Source organism: Crocuta crocuta, unplaced genomic scaffold (genome assembly GCF_008692635.1).
Source record: "Crocuta crocuta isolate KB4526 unplaced genomic scaffold, BGI_CrCroc_1.0 scaffold162, whole genome shotgun sequence".
In the NCBI taxonomy this organism is placed as follows: Eukaryota; Metazoa; Chordata; class Mammalia; order Carnivora; family Hyaenidae; genus Crocuta; species Crocuta crocuta.
The window spans coordinates 9,207,393-9,225,088 of NW_027529433.1; the positions used below are offsets into that span (position 1 = coordinate 9,207,393).

General features: G+C 36.0%; 1 protein-coding gene and 1 non-coding gene across 2 annotated transcripts in view; one reads left to right on the top strand and one right to left on the bottom strand.

The window, feature by feature from the left end:
- The window catches only part of FCHO2 (FCH and mu domain containing endocytic adaptor 2), a 110,203-nt gene that overhangs the window by 85,315 nt on the left and 7,192 nt on the right, over window positions 1-17,696 (bottom strand). Inside the window, exons 2-3 of the mRNA XM_077759845.1 lie at window positions 15,811-15,902; window positions 1,624-1,698 (exon numbers count right to left, since the gene is read on the bottom strand). Of these exons, the coding sequence (XP_077615971.1) occupies window positions 1,624-1,698; window positions 15,811-15,902 (167 nt within the window). The remainder of the gene's footprint in view (window positions 1-1,623; window positions 1,699-15,810; window positions 15,903-17,696) is intronic.
- LOC144228134 (small nucleolar RNA SNORA18) lies at window positions 4,601-4,731 on the top strand. The gene has a single exon (XR_013334126.1). It is a non-coding gene; the product is annotated as a small nucleolar RNA SNORA18 (small nucleolar RNA).

Below are 17,696 nucleotides of genomic sequence, written 5' to 3' on the forward strand. Positions count from 1 at the left end.
ATATAACGGGCAGTGTCACACTGAGGATGAACTGAGAGTACCTCTCTACCTGGGCCACAATTTAGCAAGATTTTCATTTAAACTCATTCAACCACACAAAAGAATACTTTCATTCTTAATCAGTTTTTTGGTTCAGGGAACCGTTTGTGAATCTGACAGATGGTATAAACCCTCTTCAACAGAAATATGAATGCCTATGAAAATTTTCAGGGGATTCACAGATTCATCAGAATCCCAGATACAAAAAAATGTTATACTGATTATCACTATAAAAATTTTTATAGATGTTAGATGAATTATTTGTTAAATTATCTTAAAAGTATATCCTTTCCTCAATTTTTAGATAATTAAAAAAGATTAAATATTGGGGTGCCTAGGTGGCTCAGTCAGTTAAGCATCCGACTTGAGCTCAGGTCATGATCACACAGTTCGTGGGTTCGAGCTCCACATCGGGCTCTGTGCTGATGGCTAGCTCAGAGCCTGGAGCCTGCTTCAGATTCTGTATCTCCCTCTTTCTCTCTGACCCTCCCCTGCTCACACTGTCTCTCTCTCCCAGAAATAAATAAAACATTAAAAAAATTTTTTTTAAAAGATTAAATATTTCTCCCAGGATTGTTGTGGCTTAAATCATACAATATCTCCTTCCAGAACTACTAAAGCCATGTAGTATATCTTCTTATTTAAAATGTATTCTTATTTTTTTTTATTTATTTTTTTAAAGAGAGGGAGAGAGAGTGCAAGCAGGGGAGGAGCAGAGAGAGAGGGATACAAAGAAAAACAGGCTCCAGGTTCCAAGTTGTCAGCACAAAACCGGACACAGGATTTGAACTTACAAACTGTGGGATCATGACCTGAAGTCGGACACTTAACCGACTGAGCTACCCAGGCACTCCTAAAATGTATTCTTATTTTAGTATGCATTTTTCAAAGCACATATTTTCTCACCACAAATTTTTAAGAGAAATATTTAATAATAGTCTATAAAATCATAAGAGACCTTTTTAATAAATTTAATCATGTCAGTAAAACTTATCCTAAGTGAGTTTGTAAAGATCACTGTTCAACATAATTTAAGTGAACTTACAGAAAACTCAAATGCCACGCACAACACGTAACATTTATAATCTCAAAATTATACTATCAAATGACTAGGTAGTTTAATAAAGGGGAAAAATGGGTTTCATTTACTTTGACTGCATTAACTGACTCATCATATTCAATTCTATTTTTTATCAAGTCAAGAATCTATTCGTATATAGACATTTTAATTTTTTTTAAATTTTTTTTTTTATTTATTTCTAGGAGAGAGAGAGAGAGACAGTGCGAGCAGGGGAGGGTCAGAGAGAGGGAGTCACAGACTGAAACAGGCTCCAGGCTCTGAGCTGGCAGTCAGCACAGAGCCCGACGTGGGGCTCGAACTCACGAACCGCGAGATCATGACCTAAGCGAAAGTCGGACGCTCAACCAACTAAGCTACCCAGGAGCCCCATCGTATATAGACATTTTAAGAACATTATATATTATTGTATTTATGAGTGATTAATATTCAACAGAAACCTAACATGTTCAAAAATTGTGCCTAAATCAACATTGAAAAAGAGTTTTTCAAAGACATTAACTCACCCAAGTTGTGAATAGTTGCTTGCGGATCTTGCTAGTTTTGTCATTGACCTGGAGTATGCTTCTTCTATTGTAGCTCTGTTAAGTCAAATTTCCATATGATAAGACCTCTCAAACACATAGAAAAATTACCAAAATACAATTAAAACTGTATAAACAAAAATTTCAAATTATGTATTAAAAATAAGTAGGTACTGGAGCACCTAGCTGGCTCAGTCGGTACAATATTCGATTCTTGATCTTGGGGTTATGAGTTCTAGCCCCATGTTGGGCATAGAGCTTACTTAAAAATAAGTAAATAAATATGTGATCATGAGTTTATAGTCTATCCTTACATGCCCTGGGTGCACATATATTTAAAGAAACAGTCTGGTATAAAACTAAAAATAATAAATGAAGTCATTATTCTATTTTGTTGTTGTTGTTGTTGTTGTTTTTCTAGGAGAGAGAGAGAGACAGTGTGACCAGGGGTGGGTCAGAGAGAGAGGGAGTCACAGACTGAAACAGGCTCCAGGCTCTGAGCTGGCAGTCAGCACAGAGCCCGACGCGGGGCTCGAACCCACGAACTGCGAGATCATGACCTAAGCGAAAGTCGGACGCTTAACCAACTAAGCCACCCAGGCACCCCGTCATTATTCTATTTTAATATACCAGTGGTTATCTGAACAGCAAGACCAAGAGTACTACTTCTTATATTGTCTCTCTCTATTTCTCTGTAAACTAATTCAGTGTGAAAGTCATTTGTATTTAATACTTCCCTAGGGTACTTAATATAGTTTTATTATTCTTTAATACTGTGATTTCACTATTAAACACATTTAATAAAACAAAAGATTGATGATTGTCATTTGCACAAGCCAAGTATCAGTTATTAGCAAGTCTGAGATCCGCAACTTCAAGGCTTAATCTATTTTGTGATTAGATCTAAAACACTAATAAATATTTCACAGTAAAAAACTGTGTTTTATATAACCACTATTTAGCATATAGGATTTCAGGCTTTAAAAAAATAAATCAAGCCATTAAATATGGAAGAAAACAATTTTTCCAATAGACACATAATCTCAAATATAAAATATGAGGCTGTATTGGCCATTTTAACAGTAGAAGAGTTAGGTTCTGTCTTACCTCTCCCCTAATTACTCTGTCCCTTCTCAATCTGTGCAACCTGTAACAATGAAATAGTCTACAAACCATCACAGACCTGTCCAGACAGGTCCAGAGCCTGACGCGTGGCTCGAATTCACACATTATGAGATCTTGACCTGAGCTGAAACCAAGAGTCAGTCACTTAACTGACTGAGCCACTCAGCTGCCCTGAAACTTTCTGCTTTTAATGTCCAAATTCAAATCTCCACACTGTTCTTACATCAAACCACCTGTTTAATACCTAAATGCCTCAAGCATAACCTTACTTAAGTACTTTAATACCCTCAAACTCAGAATATTCAAACGAGGCTTATCTTCAAGCTCTTCCCCAACCCCATGCACACAAAAATCAGCTCTCTAACAAAAAAGAACTAACTGCCTCTACTGATGGGACTGTGACTTTTTTTTTTTTTTGCTCCTTTAAACTTCTTTGTGTCTTTTTAATATATTTAATCCCAAGGAGGTACTTTGATCACCTAAAAAGAGTAGAAAAAATATTACTATTTCAATAAGTTTAACAGTATAAAAAAATGACTCAATCTCCAGCAGTAGTAAACTGATAGGAAAAAAAAAAAAAAACTACTGATGAGGAAAGCCAGAAAAAAATATGGAGAAAGGGAGCTAACAGGCAACAGAAGCTAAGGAGGCGAATGAGTAAGCCAATGCAGCCACTGGGTAGCTCAGTTGGTTAAGCATCCAACTTCGGTTCAGGTCATGATCTCGTGCTTCATGAGTTCAAGCTCCGCATTGGGATCCGTGCTGACAGCTCAGAGCCTGGAGCCTGCTTCAGATTCTGTGTCTCCCTGTCTCTATGCCCCTCTTCAACTCTCTCTCTCCCTCCCTCTCTCTCTCTCAAAAATAAACAAATACACACACAAAAAAAGAATGAGTAAGCCAAAATTTAAGAGAAGGATATCCAGAGAAGTAAGTCAGATATGTGGGTCAGCTTTTCCCTGGGGGGCATCTAGAAGCAGCAGCTGAGACTGAGAAGTGGAGCAGAGTTTTTCAATACCTCACAGAATAAGGGAGACAAGACTAGCTTCAGACTTGCCAAAGATGGTAAGCATGGGAAATCCCATACTCTTTGAGACTCAAAGAGTAAGGATGAACCTAAGTAGGTTCTCAAAGCTCTCAAAGAGACCGCAAACAGTACTTTTTCAAATCCTGCTATCGGGTCCTGTATGGATGTCTTACATACACTCATAAAACCATGAGGCAAGTATGACAAATGAACGAAAACCAGGAGGAAAAAACCAGCAATGTTTCAAATGCTGAGATTATAAATCTTACTCTGAGTTTATGTATTATGTCCAAGGAGATAGTACATTAAATCAAGAATTTCAGTAGAGAAACAGAAATCATTTTTAAAGAGTGAAGGAAATCATAGCAAATTTGAAAAAAGATACAAATTCTGTATCTGAAAAACATAAACCAGAAGAGAGGTGAGAAGACTCTGACTTGGTATAAAGTTCAGAGAAACAAAAGAATGGAAAACAGAGAAGAGAAATGGAAGAAAGGAAAAACAGAAAGAATAAAGGACAAAGTAAAAAAACCTCTAACATATGTGTAAAGGGGGGAAAAATGGGTCAGAAGAAATATTTTCAGAGATAATAATGGACAATTTTCCAAAAGTGACAAAAGGTATCAAACCACAGATCCAAGTAGCTCAACAAACCCTTAGAAGATAAAGGAAAAGATATCTATATCTCATCACATAGTAAAATTATGTCTACACCACATAGTAAAACTGCAAAAAATTAAAGACTAAAAGATCTTAAAAGCAGCTTAACCCTTCCAACCACTGAATGTTCCCTCTAAAGAAGCAATAATTGTTGAGTTCTATCCCGATGGGGCTTTTTCTGTAGACCTACATCACTGGAAACGCCTCATCGAGTATAAGTGTGGTTTCCATTATTCACAGAACTATTTGTTAGATCTGTGGGAAAGAACTACAAGACATCTATCTGCTAAAACACTGGAAGAGCTAATGGTCAAATTTTTTAAATCTTAGGTATTGGAGTATCCCAAGAATCTGTACAGTTCTAGGGTGTGCTAGTTTAGGGGTGAACATGATTTGAAATCATTCACATTTAGAGGGTGTTTGAAATTAAGAACCAGATAGATCCATCTACTCTGACCCTAAACATGGCCCTAAAGTTAAAACAAACAAACAAACAAACAAAAACGGATCGCCGAGATTACAGGTGGGGAATTCATGAAGTATGTCCATATTGAAGTGGAGATTAAAGAAGCCCAATGGAAAGAACTCTGGACTGATGGAGACAACTGTGGATTGAACAAAAGCTCTTTTTAAAAGGGCTATTCTGAAGACTGTGATTCTGACTTGGAGGAACCATGGTGATTGTGGAAGGAATCACATGTTAAAATTCTTAAATAAAAATTATTGATTTAAAAAAAAAGCAATAATTACTAATAGCTAACATCTCAACAGTAGATACTAGAATTATCTTTTTTTTTTTTTTAAATCCAGTAAAACACGAACTGAAACTCCTAGGAAAAACAGAAGAGAAAACCTAGAATACCTTGGGTATGATGTCTTGGGTGATGTCTTTTTAGATAAACACCAAAGAAAAATCTATGACAGAAATCAATGTTAAGACAGACTTTACTAAAATTAAAAATTTCTGCTCTGTGAAAGACAATATCAAGAAAAAGAAGTCATAGGCTGGGAGAAACTATTTGCAGAAGGCACATCTGAAAAAGGACTGTTATCTCAAATACACAAAGAACTCTTAGAATAACTTGATTAAAAAACGGACCACAGACCTTAGAAGACATCTCACTTAAAAAAAGATATATAGATGGCAAATAGGCATATGAAAATATGCTAGATATCATGTCATCAGGAAAATATCAACTAAAACAAGATACGACTACATACCTATTAGAAGGACCAAAGTCTGAACCACTGAGAAAACCAAATACTGGCAAGGATGTGGATCAAAGGAATTCTCATTCATTGCTGATAGAAATGCAAAATGATACAGCCACTTTGGAAGACAGTTTGACGGTTACTTATAAAACTAATACTTTTACTATATAATTCAGCAATGGAGTTCCTTGTTATCAACCCAAAGGGGTGGGAAATTTAGGTTTACATAAAAACCTGCACACAGATGCTTATAGCAGCTTTATTCATTACTGCCAAAACTTGGAAGCAACCAAGATATCCTTTAGTGGGTAAATGGATAACCTGTAATACATCCAGACAATGGAATATTATGTAGTATTAAAGAGAAATGAGCTACCAACCTATGAAAAGACAGAGGCACCTTAAATATATACTACTAAATAAAAGAAGCCAATCTGAAAAGTCTATTACATATTGTATGATTTCAACTACGTAACATCTGAAAAAGGCTGAACTATGAAAACAGTACAAAAGGATGCAAAGAATTCTTAGGACAGTCATAAATTCATAAATTCTACATTATACTGTAATGATAGATCTATGCTATTATCATTTGTCCAACCTATATAATGTACAATACAAAGAGTGAACCCCAAAGTAAAACAATGGACTTTGGATCATTATGATGTGTCAATGTAGGTTCATCCTTGGTAAAAAATGTACCATTCTAGGGGATGATGGGGAAATGGACAAAATAGGTCAAGGGGAATAAGAGGTACAAACTTCCAGTTATAAAGTAAATAGTTATGGGTATGAGAAGTATAGCATAAGGAATAAGAGTCAACAATATTGGAAAAACTGTATGGTGACAGACTGTAACCACACTTATAGTGGTGAGCTTTTTGTAATGTATATTATTGTCAACTCACTATATTGTATGCCTAAAACTAATATAGATTTGTATGTCAACTATACTTCAATTAAAAATTTTAAAAATAAAAATTTGGGGGGCGGGGGCACCTGGGTGGCTCAGTCAGTTAAGCGCCCAAATCTTCATTATGGCTCAGGTAATGATCTCACGGTTTGTAGGCTCAAGCCCTACATCAGTTCGGGGGACAACATCGGTTCAGGTCATGATCTAGCGGTCTGTGAGTTCGAAACCCATGTCGGGCTCTTGGCTGACAGCTCAGAGCCTGGAGCCTTTTCAAATTCTGCATCTCCTTCTCTCTCTGCCCCTCCCCTGCTCATGCTCTGTCTCTCTATCAAAAATAAACATTAAACAAATTTTTTTTAATTAAGAAATTTTAAAAAATTCTTTTAAGGGGCATCTGTGTGGCTCAGTCAGTTAAGCGCTCAAATCTACATTTTGGCTCAGGTAATGATCTCACAGCTCGTAGGCTCAAGCCCTCCATTGGGCTCTGTGCTGACAATGCAGAGCCTGCTTGGGATTCTCTCTCTTCCTCTCTCTCTGCCCTTCCCCTGCTCACTCTCTCAAAAATAAATACATTTTTAAAAATCTTTTAAAGATACCATTCTGGCAAATGATGTTGATGATAGGTGAGGCTACTCGTGTAATTTAAGGGCAGGGAACAAATGGGATATCTCCGTATTTTCCTCTCAATTTTGTTGTAAACCTAAAGCTGTTCTAAGAAAAAAAAAAATCTTACCAAAAAAAATTTGCCAACTAGAATCCAATACCCAGCAAAAACATGAATGGAAATAAAAAACATTAATGAAATCATGGATCTAGGTGATGGTCAATGGCTACTAACATAATCAAACAGATATAATCAGATATTACATGCCTCCAATAAAGTACACAACTCCATCTATGAAGTATTCTTGTCAAAATATTGAACTCAGATCAAGCTGCTTGTTTTAAATGACAAGTAATAGGAAATAAGCAAAGAAAAATACTGAGTAAAACTATGGATATGCAATTAGCATATCCCAGGATGGTAGACCCCCTAAAGAAGAAAAAAATCTGGTTTCTAAAATGAAATTAAAAATTATGAAGGTAGTGGAGAGAGAGATCTACAGATTAAGCATTTCAAAAAACCTATCAACCAAACAAAATGTGTAAATCTTCCTGGGATCCTAGCTGGAGGAAATCAACCTCAGGTACTGTGTATATAAGACAATTGAGGAAAACAAAACACTGACTGAATATTTACTGATATTAGGGAGTTAATATATAATTTTAGATAACATATTGTTATTCTATTTTTTAAAAAGCTCTTATTTTCTACAGATACCTCTGAAATACTGATGGATGAAATGTAATGTTTCTGAATCTGAGATTTGCTCCATAACAACTCAATGGTATAAAATAGATGAAACAAGACTGGTTGTGGTTTGATAAGTATTCACGCTAAGTAATTACAACAAGGAAGTTCATTATATTAAGCTCATGACTGAGTAAGTTTTATATGTGTTTGAAATTGTCCATAATAAAAAGTTTTTGAAATGAACATAAAGATATGAGACTAATAAAAATGGAGAATTCATTAACAGAAAATACACATTAAACGAAATATTGAAAAGATGTTTTTAAAACAAAAGTGAAAAGAGAAAAAGAACAAAGTATCAGAGAAAAAGTAAATAATTTTAATAAGTCTAAATAATGACTATCCAAAAATACTAAGAACATAGAAGAATAAAATATGTAACAATTTTATTTGAACAAATCAGCTGGATTAGATATTAGAAAATATTTTCTAAGTTACAGCTAATTTTGTTAGATAACTAATAATATTCTTTAAATCCTTAGGTATTAGAGATACATATTAAAAAATGTATCCATGAATATAACAATTTGATGCCAGGGAAATGCCTTAAGCAGGACTAGCAAAATATCAAAAATTGCAGACACTATACTGTAGTTCATTATTTAGTGGTTCATATATTGTCTGCATTTTGTACTGTTTGAATTTTTCCACAATATAAAGTTAAAGAAATATACAACAAAAACAGCATATAAGTGTATATTTCCAAAATTAAAAAAATGTTTAATGGAAATTTTCCATTTTCATAGGACACACACACAAATGGCCTATAAGGCATTAAGTCAGGAGGTGACAGTATTTTAAGGTTCCTACATTCTCAGAAAGAGGGTAAAAGGATCAATTTATTATAAGTTAATAGCTCAATTACATATGTTATAATCTCTAGGATAACCACTAAAAGAACAGTAGAAGGAGGTTTTAGTTCTAAATTAATAGAAGAAACAAGAATTTTAAAAAAAGAGGCCAAAAGGCAAGAAAGAAGAGGAAAAAAAGAAAAAAAAAACAAGTAGAACAAATAACAAATACTAAAATAACACAGAGGCTGGCAACCTACAAGACCATTAACCAAATATGGCCCATTTTTGTTCTCATAAAGTCTTATTAAAGCACAGCCAAGCTCATTTATTTACATGTTGGCTAAGACTACTTTTGTACTAAAACAGCAGAGCCGAATACCTGCAAAAGTTCTGGACCTTTATATAGAAAGTTTGACAACTTCTGAGACAGAAGATCTGAACCCAAATATATCTGCAGTTGTACTGTATATTACAGACTAAATGCTCCAATTAAAATAAAAAGACTGTCAAAGTGCCTCTAAAAATAAGAAACACAACTACATCACAAGTACACAGCAAAGACATATATCAAGCAAACACTCACCAAAAGCAAAATGATGACACTACAATAAAAACAAAGTAAACGTCAAGGCAAAAAACAGGGGTGCCTGGGTGGCTCAGTCGGTTAAGTGTCCAACTTCAACTCAGGTCCTGATCTCATGGTTCATGGGTTCGAGCCCCGTGTCGGGCTCTGTGCTGACAGCTAACTCAGAGCCTGAAGCCTGGCTTCGGATTTTGTGTCTCTCTCTCTCTCTCTGACCCTCCTCTGCTCACGCTGTCTCTCTGTCTCTCAAAAATAAATAAAATATTTAAAAAAAAATTTTTAAAGGCAAAAAACAATGCCAGAGATATAAAGGACACTTCATAATGATAAAAAGTACAATTCATCCTGAAGATGTAAAAGTTCTAAATCTGTACTCACCCACAAAAACTAAAGACCGATGACCCAGAGACACATGAAAAGATGCTCAAGACTACAAATCATCAGAGGAATGCAAATCAAAACCACAATAAGATACTACATCAAACGAGTCAGAATAGGTAATAAAAAAAAAAAAGGGGAACCCTAATGCACTCTTGGTGGGAATGTAAATTCATTCAACCCATATGGAAAACATTATAAAGTTCTTCAAAAAATAAAACACCATACAATCCAGTAATTCTACTACTGGGTATCTATCTACCCCAAAAAAATGAAAACACTAACTTGGAACACTGCAGCACTCCTTAACAATAGCCAAGATATGGTAGCAACCTAAATGTCTACTGTTAGATGAATGGATAAAGAAAATGTGGGACAGATGGACGAACGGACAGATGGATGGATGGCTGGCTGGCTGGCTGGATGGATAATTACTCAGCCATCCGTAAAGAAAAATGAGATCTTATCATTTGCAACAATACACATGGACCTAGAGGGTATTACACTAAGTGAAATAAGTTAAGATGAATTCCATATGGTTTCAATTATATGTGGAATCTAAAGAACAAAACAAATAAACAAGCAAACAAAAAACAGAATCAGACCTATAAATACAAAGAACAAACTGGTGGTTGCTGGAGGGAAGGGGTGGGGAGAAATATGGGTGAAGGGGCGTGGGAGGTACAGGCATCCAGTTATGGAATGAGTAAGTCATGGGGATGAAAGGTACAGCATAGGAAATAATAATCAAGTTCAGTAATAGCACTGTTTAATGAGAGATGGTAGCTACACTTGCAAGCATAGCATAAAGTATACAGCTGTCAAATCCCTACGTTGTACACGTGAGGCTAATGTTAATACCGTATGTCAAATATACTTCAATTAAAGAAAAGAATTTGGTGGTACCTGGGTGGCTCGGTCAGTTAACCATCTGACTTTAGCTCTGGCCATGATCTCACGGTTCCGTCGGACACTTAACCGACTGAGCCAGAGCCACCCAGGCACTCCAAAAAGACTGTATTTTGTATTTGCTGTCTTTATGTATTGGTTAGGGTAAGTTTGTGCATCCTTTTGTTCAACTCTAATACATCCTCACTGGTTTTGGTTTTATATCCTGTTTGTTTTATCAATTCCTAAGAGAGTTATATCAAAAATCTCACATTGATAGTGATTTTTCTATGTATCCATGGAGTTGTCCATTTTTGCTTTATATATTTGAGCCATGTTAGTAGGTAGATACATTTTTTCTTTGAATTTTTTTAATCTTTATTTTTGAGAGACAGCATGCTCATGTGAGCCAGGGAGTAACAACAGAGAGAGGGAGACAGGATCCAAAGCAGGCTCTGTGCTGGCACTAGAGAGCATGAACAGGGGAGGATCAGAGAGAGAGGGAGACACAGAATCCGAAACAGGCTCCAGGCTCTGAGCTGTCAGCGCAGAGCCCGACGCGGGGCTCGAACCCACGAACCGTGAGATCATGACCTGAGCTGAAGTCAGACGCTTAACCGACTGAGCCACCCAGGTGCCCCTCTGCCATTTTTTGTAAAAGCAAAAATCCTCTTTGGATTTCTCCTGGGTCAGCAAAAACGAGTACCAATGTAGATCTTTCAAAAAGCCTAGTGGCATAACACAAACTTCTGACAAGTGGAGGATACCTGTGCTACTACTTATCCAATGAACCAAATTAAAAGACTGGCAGTTCCAAGTGGTGATGAGGACATGGAACAACTGGAGCTCTGAAACAAGGCTGCTGCTGGTGTAAACTAGTAGAACTCCTTAGAAAATTCTTTGCTGTTACCTACTACAGGTATACATACACGTCCTTTATCATCTGTCAATTCTATTCCAGAGTATATACTTAATATAAATACATGTATATGTATACCAAGACACTAGGGCAAGAATATTCAAAGCAGTATTACTTATAATAGCAAAAAAACTTGGAAACATCCAAATTTCTGTCATTAGCAGAAGATACATTTTGTCATATTTACTATTACATGGCACTGCAAATGATTTAAACTAAACACAAATGAATCTCATAAACATGCTGAGAAACAGAAGACAAAATAACTCCTATATGATTAAACTGATATAATTAATAAGAAGTTCAAAAATAAGGTACAACTAACTTCCTTTGACAGATGAATTGATAAATTATAGCATCCATAAATGGAGTACTACTCAACAGAAGCAAAGTATGAATGCAACTACATGGATCAATTTAAACATGATTACACTGAGTGAAAGTACTACATAACAGAGCATACCCTGTATGACTCCGTTCACATAAAACTGTAGAAATGGCAAACTAATCTAAATGTCAGATGCAAACGAGTGGGTGTTTAGGGATGAGGGGGAGAAACAAGAGCAAGTAATTACAAAGGAGATGATGAATATGTTCACCACCTGGATTGTGGTGATGGTTTCATGAGTGTATGTATAGGTCAAAATTTAATATATTATTAAATATATAGTATATTATATGTCAATTATACTTCAATAAAGCTGTTGGGAGGAAGAAAGGAAGGAGGAAGTAGTAGGGGAGGAAGGGAGGAAGAGAGGAAAGGAAGAAAGGAGCAAAGAGGAATACAAGACGAAAGAAGGGAGGAGACTAGTAGGAAGGAGGGGATGGGGGGAGGAGAGAAAACTCTGAATGACTGACTTAGGAAATCAACCTTTCTGGGCCCCAATTTTCTTATCTCTAAAATGGAAGTGAAACTTTTGATAGCTAAATGAGGTAATTAATGTATGCACAATCCATAGTGCACAGTATATGTTTATGTGTCAATCTTTTCTTCCTTTCTCATTCACTCCTTCAAGAAATATGACTATCTAATTACACCAGGCTCTGTATTAGGCACTAGGAGAAAGGAGAATACTACATACTTCTCACTTTAAAGAAAAGAGAGAGAAAATTTAAAAAGTGAATCATTATAAAATTTTATAAATACGGCAAAGAGATATGTGATGTTGAAAAATACTATAATAGGTGTTTTTGACCTAGTCAGGGAAACTGTGAAAAGCATCTCGGAGAAAGTGACCACACTGCTCAGCTCTAAAGAATAGGCATTAATTAGGCAAAAACAGGAATAAGCATGTACAAAGCCTGGACTGGAAGATGTCTTTCAATAAATGGCTGATATCTGTGGAGAGGAAAGAATAAGGATCGTAGATTCAACTAAAGCTTGAAAGGTAGTTTGGGTTCAGACCAAGCAAGATGTTGGCAGGCTTAACCTTAAGAGTAATGGCAAGATTTTGGGGGAGCATGGGTGGCTCAGTCAGTTAAGTGTCCGACTTCGGCTCAGGTCATGATCTCATGGTTTGTGAGTTCGAGCCCTGAGTCAGGCTCTGTGCTGACAGCTCAGAGCCTGGAGCCTGCTTCAGATTCTGTGTCTCCCTCTCTCTCTGCTCCTCCCCCACCTGTGCTATGTCTCTCTCAAAAATAAACAAATGTAAAAAAAAAAATTTTTTTTTTAAAGAGTAATGGGAAGATTTTGAAATGATTTAAACTGGAGAGGTAACAAACCTCTCTGCAGTTTAGAAAAAGCACTCCAATTACAGTGTAGAGAATAAGTTGTAGGGGAATAAGAATGAACGTAGACAGATCAAAGAGGAGCTACTGTTGGGGCAGGCACCAGGGTGGCTCAGTCAGCTAAACATCCATGTCTTGGTTTCGGCTCAGAAACCCTGCACTGGGCTCTGCGCTGATGGCATAAGCCTGCTTGGGATTCTCTGTCTCTGTCTCTCTGCTCCTCCCCTGCTCTCACTCTCTCTCAAAATAAATAAACTTTAAAAAAAAAAAAAAAAAAGGAGCGACTACTGCAGCTCAGGCAACACTGACAGCTTGGTTCAGGACAGTAAAGTCAGAGATTTATTCTGTCAAAAAATCCTTACTTAGGTCCTACTAAGAGCCAAGCACTCTCCCAAGCTCAGGAGATGGAGTAATAAGCAAAACAAACAAACAAATAAAAATCCCATCTTTGTGCCTTGTGGGATTTACATTCCAGAGAGGAGAGACAAATAAAAAAAGAACAAAATATTTTATTTTAAATAAATATTTAAAATATCACATATCTGATGGGTTTAACTGCTATAAAGAAAACATAAAGTCGGGAAAGAGTAGTGGAAATAAGGTTGTATCACTGCCCACAGAATCATAAAGGGATTAGATTCTAGATGAGAAAGAATGACTCAGGAGTCCTGGACATCTTATGGTAACTGACACCAAACAGGCTAACAGGCCTGATGACAACTGCCCTGACTGTCTCAAAGTAGTTACAGTCGTGATGTAAATGTTGGGGGAGAAGGAAGGTCAGAGGACATGTCAGGAGATGCAGCATTCTGAAGCCTCTTCTTTACTCCTGTCAGTGATGATGTAGAAGCTCATGAAGGACAGCTTTATCCATAGCACTTAGAGCTTCTGGATTCCCTCTTACCTCCAAAAGAGAAGTAAAAGCCAGAAGAGGATTGGTCTTACATAAAATAGTTTGTTCCCCAATTCCTATCAGTTGGTAAACTCTATGACAGCAAAAGCTGTATCTTTACCCCTATATTCTCAAAATCCAGACGAATACCTGGCATACAGCAGACATGGAATATATATTACTGAATGAAGAAATGAATGGAGTATTGTTTGTTTTTTTAAGTAACCTCTATACCCAACATGGGGCTTGAATGCACAACCCTGAGACTGAGAGTCACATGCTCCACCAACTAAGCCAGCCAGAAACCCCAATGAATGGAGTATTATATCAAAAGGCAAAATACTGGCGCACCTGGCTGGCTCAGTTGGTGGAGCACGTGACTCCTGATTTCAGGATTGTGCGTTCAAGCTTCACGCTGGGTGTAGAGATTACTTAAAAGGTAAAATCTTTAAAAATAAATAAATAAATAAATACAGCAAAATAGCCCCATATTACTAAGATAAAGATTCTAAATGTGTTCATATAGGAATAGGGGTGCCAGGGTAGCTCAGTCACTTGAACATCAGACTCTTGATTTCAGCTCAGGTCATGATCCCAGGACTGTGGGAATGAGACCCGTGTCAGGCTCTACACTACACATGGAGCCTGCTTAAGATTCTCTCTCTCCCTCTGACCTTCTCCCTACTTGCATGCACATGCTCGCTCTCTCTCTCTTTCTCTCTCACAAATAAAAAGGATAAAAAACAAAAACATGTGCTCCATATAAAAATCACCAAGTAGGCCTAGCCAAAAAATTGCTTTAATCAAATCAAATTACATTGATTTTAATTGTTTTTAAATTGACTATTATAATCTAAGAGTCTTAAAGAAAATCAATCACATTTTACAAATTTGCAGAATGGAAAAATATATATTTATACATTTTTAAAATCAAATTATAGGGTTGCCTAGCTGGCTCAGTCAGTAGAGCATGGGACTCTTTTTTTTTTTTAATTGTTTTTAAATGTTTTATTTATTTCTGAGAAAGAGACAGCATGAGCGGGAAGGGTCAGAGAGAGAGGAGGATACAGAATCTGAAACAGGCTCCAGGCTCTGAGCTGGCTGTCAGCACAGAGCCCAATGCGGGGCTCAAGCCTACGAACAGTGAGATCATGACCTGAGCCAAAGTCGGATGATTAACCGACCGAGCCACCCAGGCGCCCCGCGATTGGGACTCTTGACCTCAGTGTTGTGAGCTCAAGCCCCACGTTGGGTGCGAAGCCTACTAAAATCTAAAGAAATAAACAAATAAACGTTTTAAAAAGTTATAATAATACATAATTAAACTAAAAACTTTTCAAAATTTTTCAGAAAACTTCAAATTATTTTAGTATGTTTAATGACATGTTTGTTTAAAGAAATGGTAATATTTTATCCCACAAAATTTCTCAATTTTTCACCTTGTTAGCTCTTTCAGTGAAAAACAGGTATGTATTTTCAAGCAGTGATTTGCAAACCAGGAGTTTAGCAATATTATTTGGAGCCACTATTTAGCCCTTAGCATGTAGATGCCAGGTAACTACTACTTTAAAATATAACTATAATACACTTTTTAAAAGTGTTCCTGATTATTTTAATCCAAATCTAAAATTTTCCCATTTCTATTCTAAAATTTAATTTGATAATAAACTGTTAAAGGACTTACTAAAGAAACACATACCTTTCTCTCACAAAATCTGCTAGTTCTTTCGTTGATATTTGTCCATGTTTCATATTATGGTAAAGGACATCAAAGCCATTATTTTTTTCCCCCTAAAATTGAAAAAGATTTTTAGTTTAACAAACAAAAAAGACCAAAATGACCACAATGATTTAAAAATAACCCCGTATTAACTAATATGCAATCCTAATGCTCAAGTGAGCGATTTCTCCTTAAATGAACATTGCTGCTCACTGTTTGACTTGAAACTGTATGAAAGGAATACTCTACACTTTGATAAAGCTTACAATTTATTATAGATACATACACACATTAAACACACATGCACACATTCTATAACCACTATAAAAGTATATTAAATGAAATTAAGTCTGAAATTTTAAGAAGTAACACACAGCTCAATTTAGAGAGATAACCATGGATCTTTTTAAATACATCACCAAATCCCATTTCAATTTCTTTAACATGCACCAAAAGAGTCCTGATTATGTAATGCAGAGTCCCTATTTTAAAATAACTAAACCTTGGTGCACCTAGGGGGCTCAGTTGGTTGAGTGCCTGTCTTAATGTCAGCTCAGGTGGGATCAAGCCCCGGGTCGGGCTCCATGTTGAGTGCAGAGATTCTCTCTTTCCCTCCGCCCCTCTCCCCTGCTCGCTCGCTCTTTCTCTTCCCCCCTCAAAATGAATAAATAAAATAAATTTTAAAAATTAAAAATTAGAAAGTAAATAGAATAACTAAACTTGACTTGAGTCAAGATAGCCTATTACTAATCATATAACCATTCAAAACCACAAAATACTTTATAATCACTAATATAAATCTTCTGGTAAACTTAAACAACTTGAGAAGTGAGAAACGAGATACAATTTTAATGAAAGAGCAATAACAGTCATTGGATAGTCCTCAACTAACGAGAAATTAGCAGAACCAGACCACTACACAATACTAGAAAATCTTTACTGCCATTTAATCCAATAAATTAGCAAGTCACAGCAAAGAAAACATTAGAAATACCAATTTTATAGATGAAATAAAAGACTATATATAAACTTAGCTCAACAGCTCTCTTTAGAATTAGTTTTTATTTTTCTTCGGTGAAAATCAAATAATGAACTGACTATATTTGTTGGAAACAGAAAGCAATACAGTAAGCAAGAATTACAAAATATGAAACCTAATTTTTTTACAATTCACTGAAAACAGGAAACACTGGAATTCCAGTTATACTGAAATGATTCCTAATAAACCTATAAACTAATACAGAAAGTATTTTGCCATCTGTATAATACGATGTCATATTTATAATGAGATAATATAAACAGTATACTTAGGGCACCTTGTGTGACTCAGTTCGTTAGGTGTCTGACTTCAACTGAGGTCATGATGTCATGGTTCATGAGTTCAAGCCCCACGTCGAGCTCTGTGCTGACAGCTCAGAGCCCAGAACCTGGTCAAATCTTGTCTCCCTCACTTTCTGCCCCTCCCCACTCACACTCTGTCTCTCCCTCTCAAAAAAAAAAATTAAAAAATTTAATTATAAAAAATAAAAATAAACAATATACTCAGCATTTTGAACATCAATTTCTTTTCACCAATAACATAAAACCATAGTCTTCAATGAATCCAAAGATACCCACTGGGTTTCTACAATTTTTCATGTTTAACATCAAGAAAAAATTTATTATCTCACTTTGGTTTTTTACTTTCCACGGGTTTTTCATGCAAATTTATTATAGCCAAAAGAGAATATTCCCTGATGTAACTATTATCACTACTTTACAGCAAGCAAAAATAATATCATCATGGAAATTAGTAAGTACAACTACAGACAAAATAATGAAAGGCCTGAATCCTATTACACATAAATAACTATCCACCAACTTCC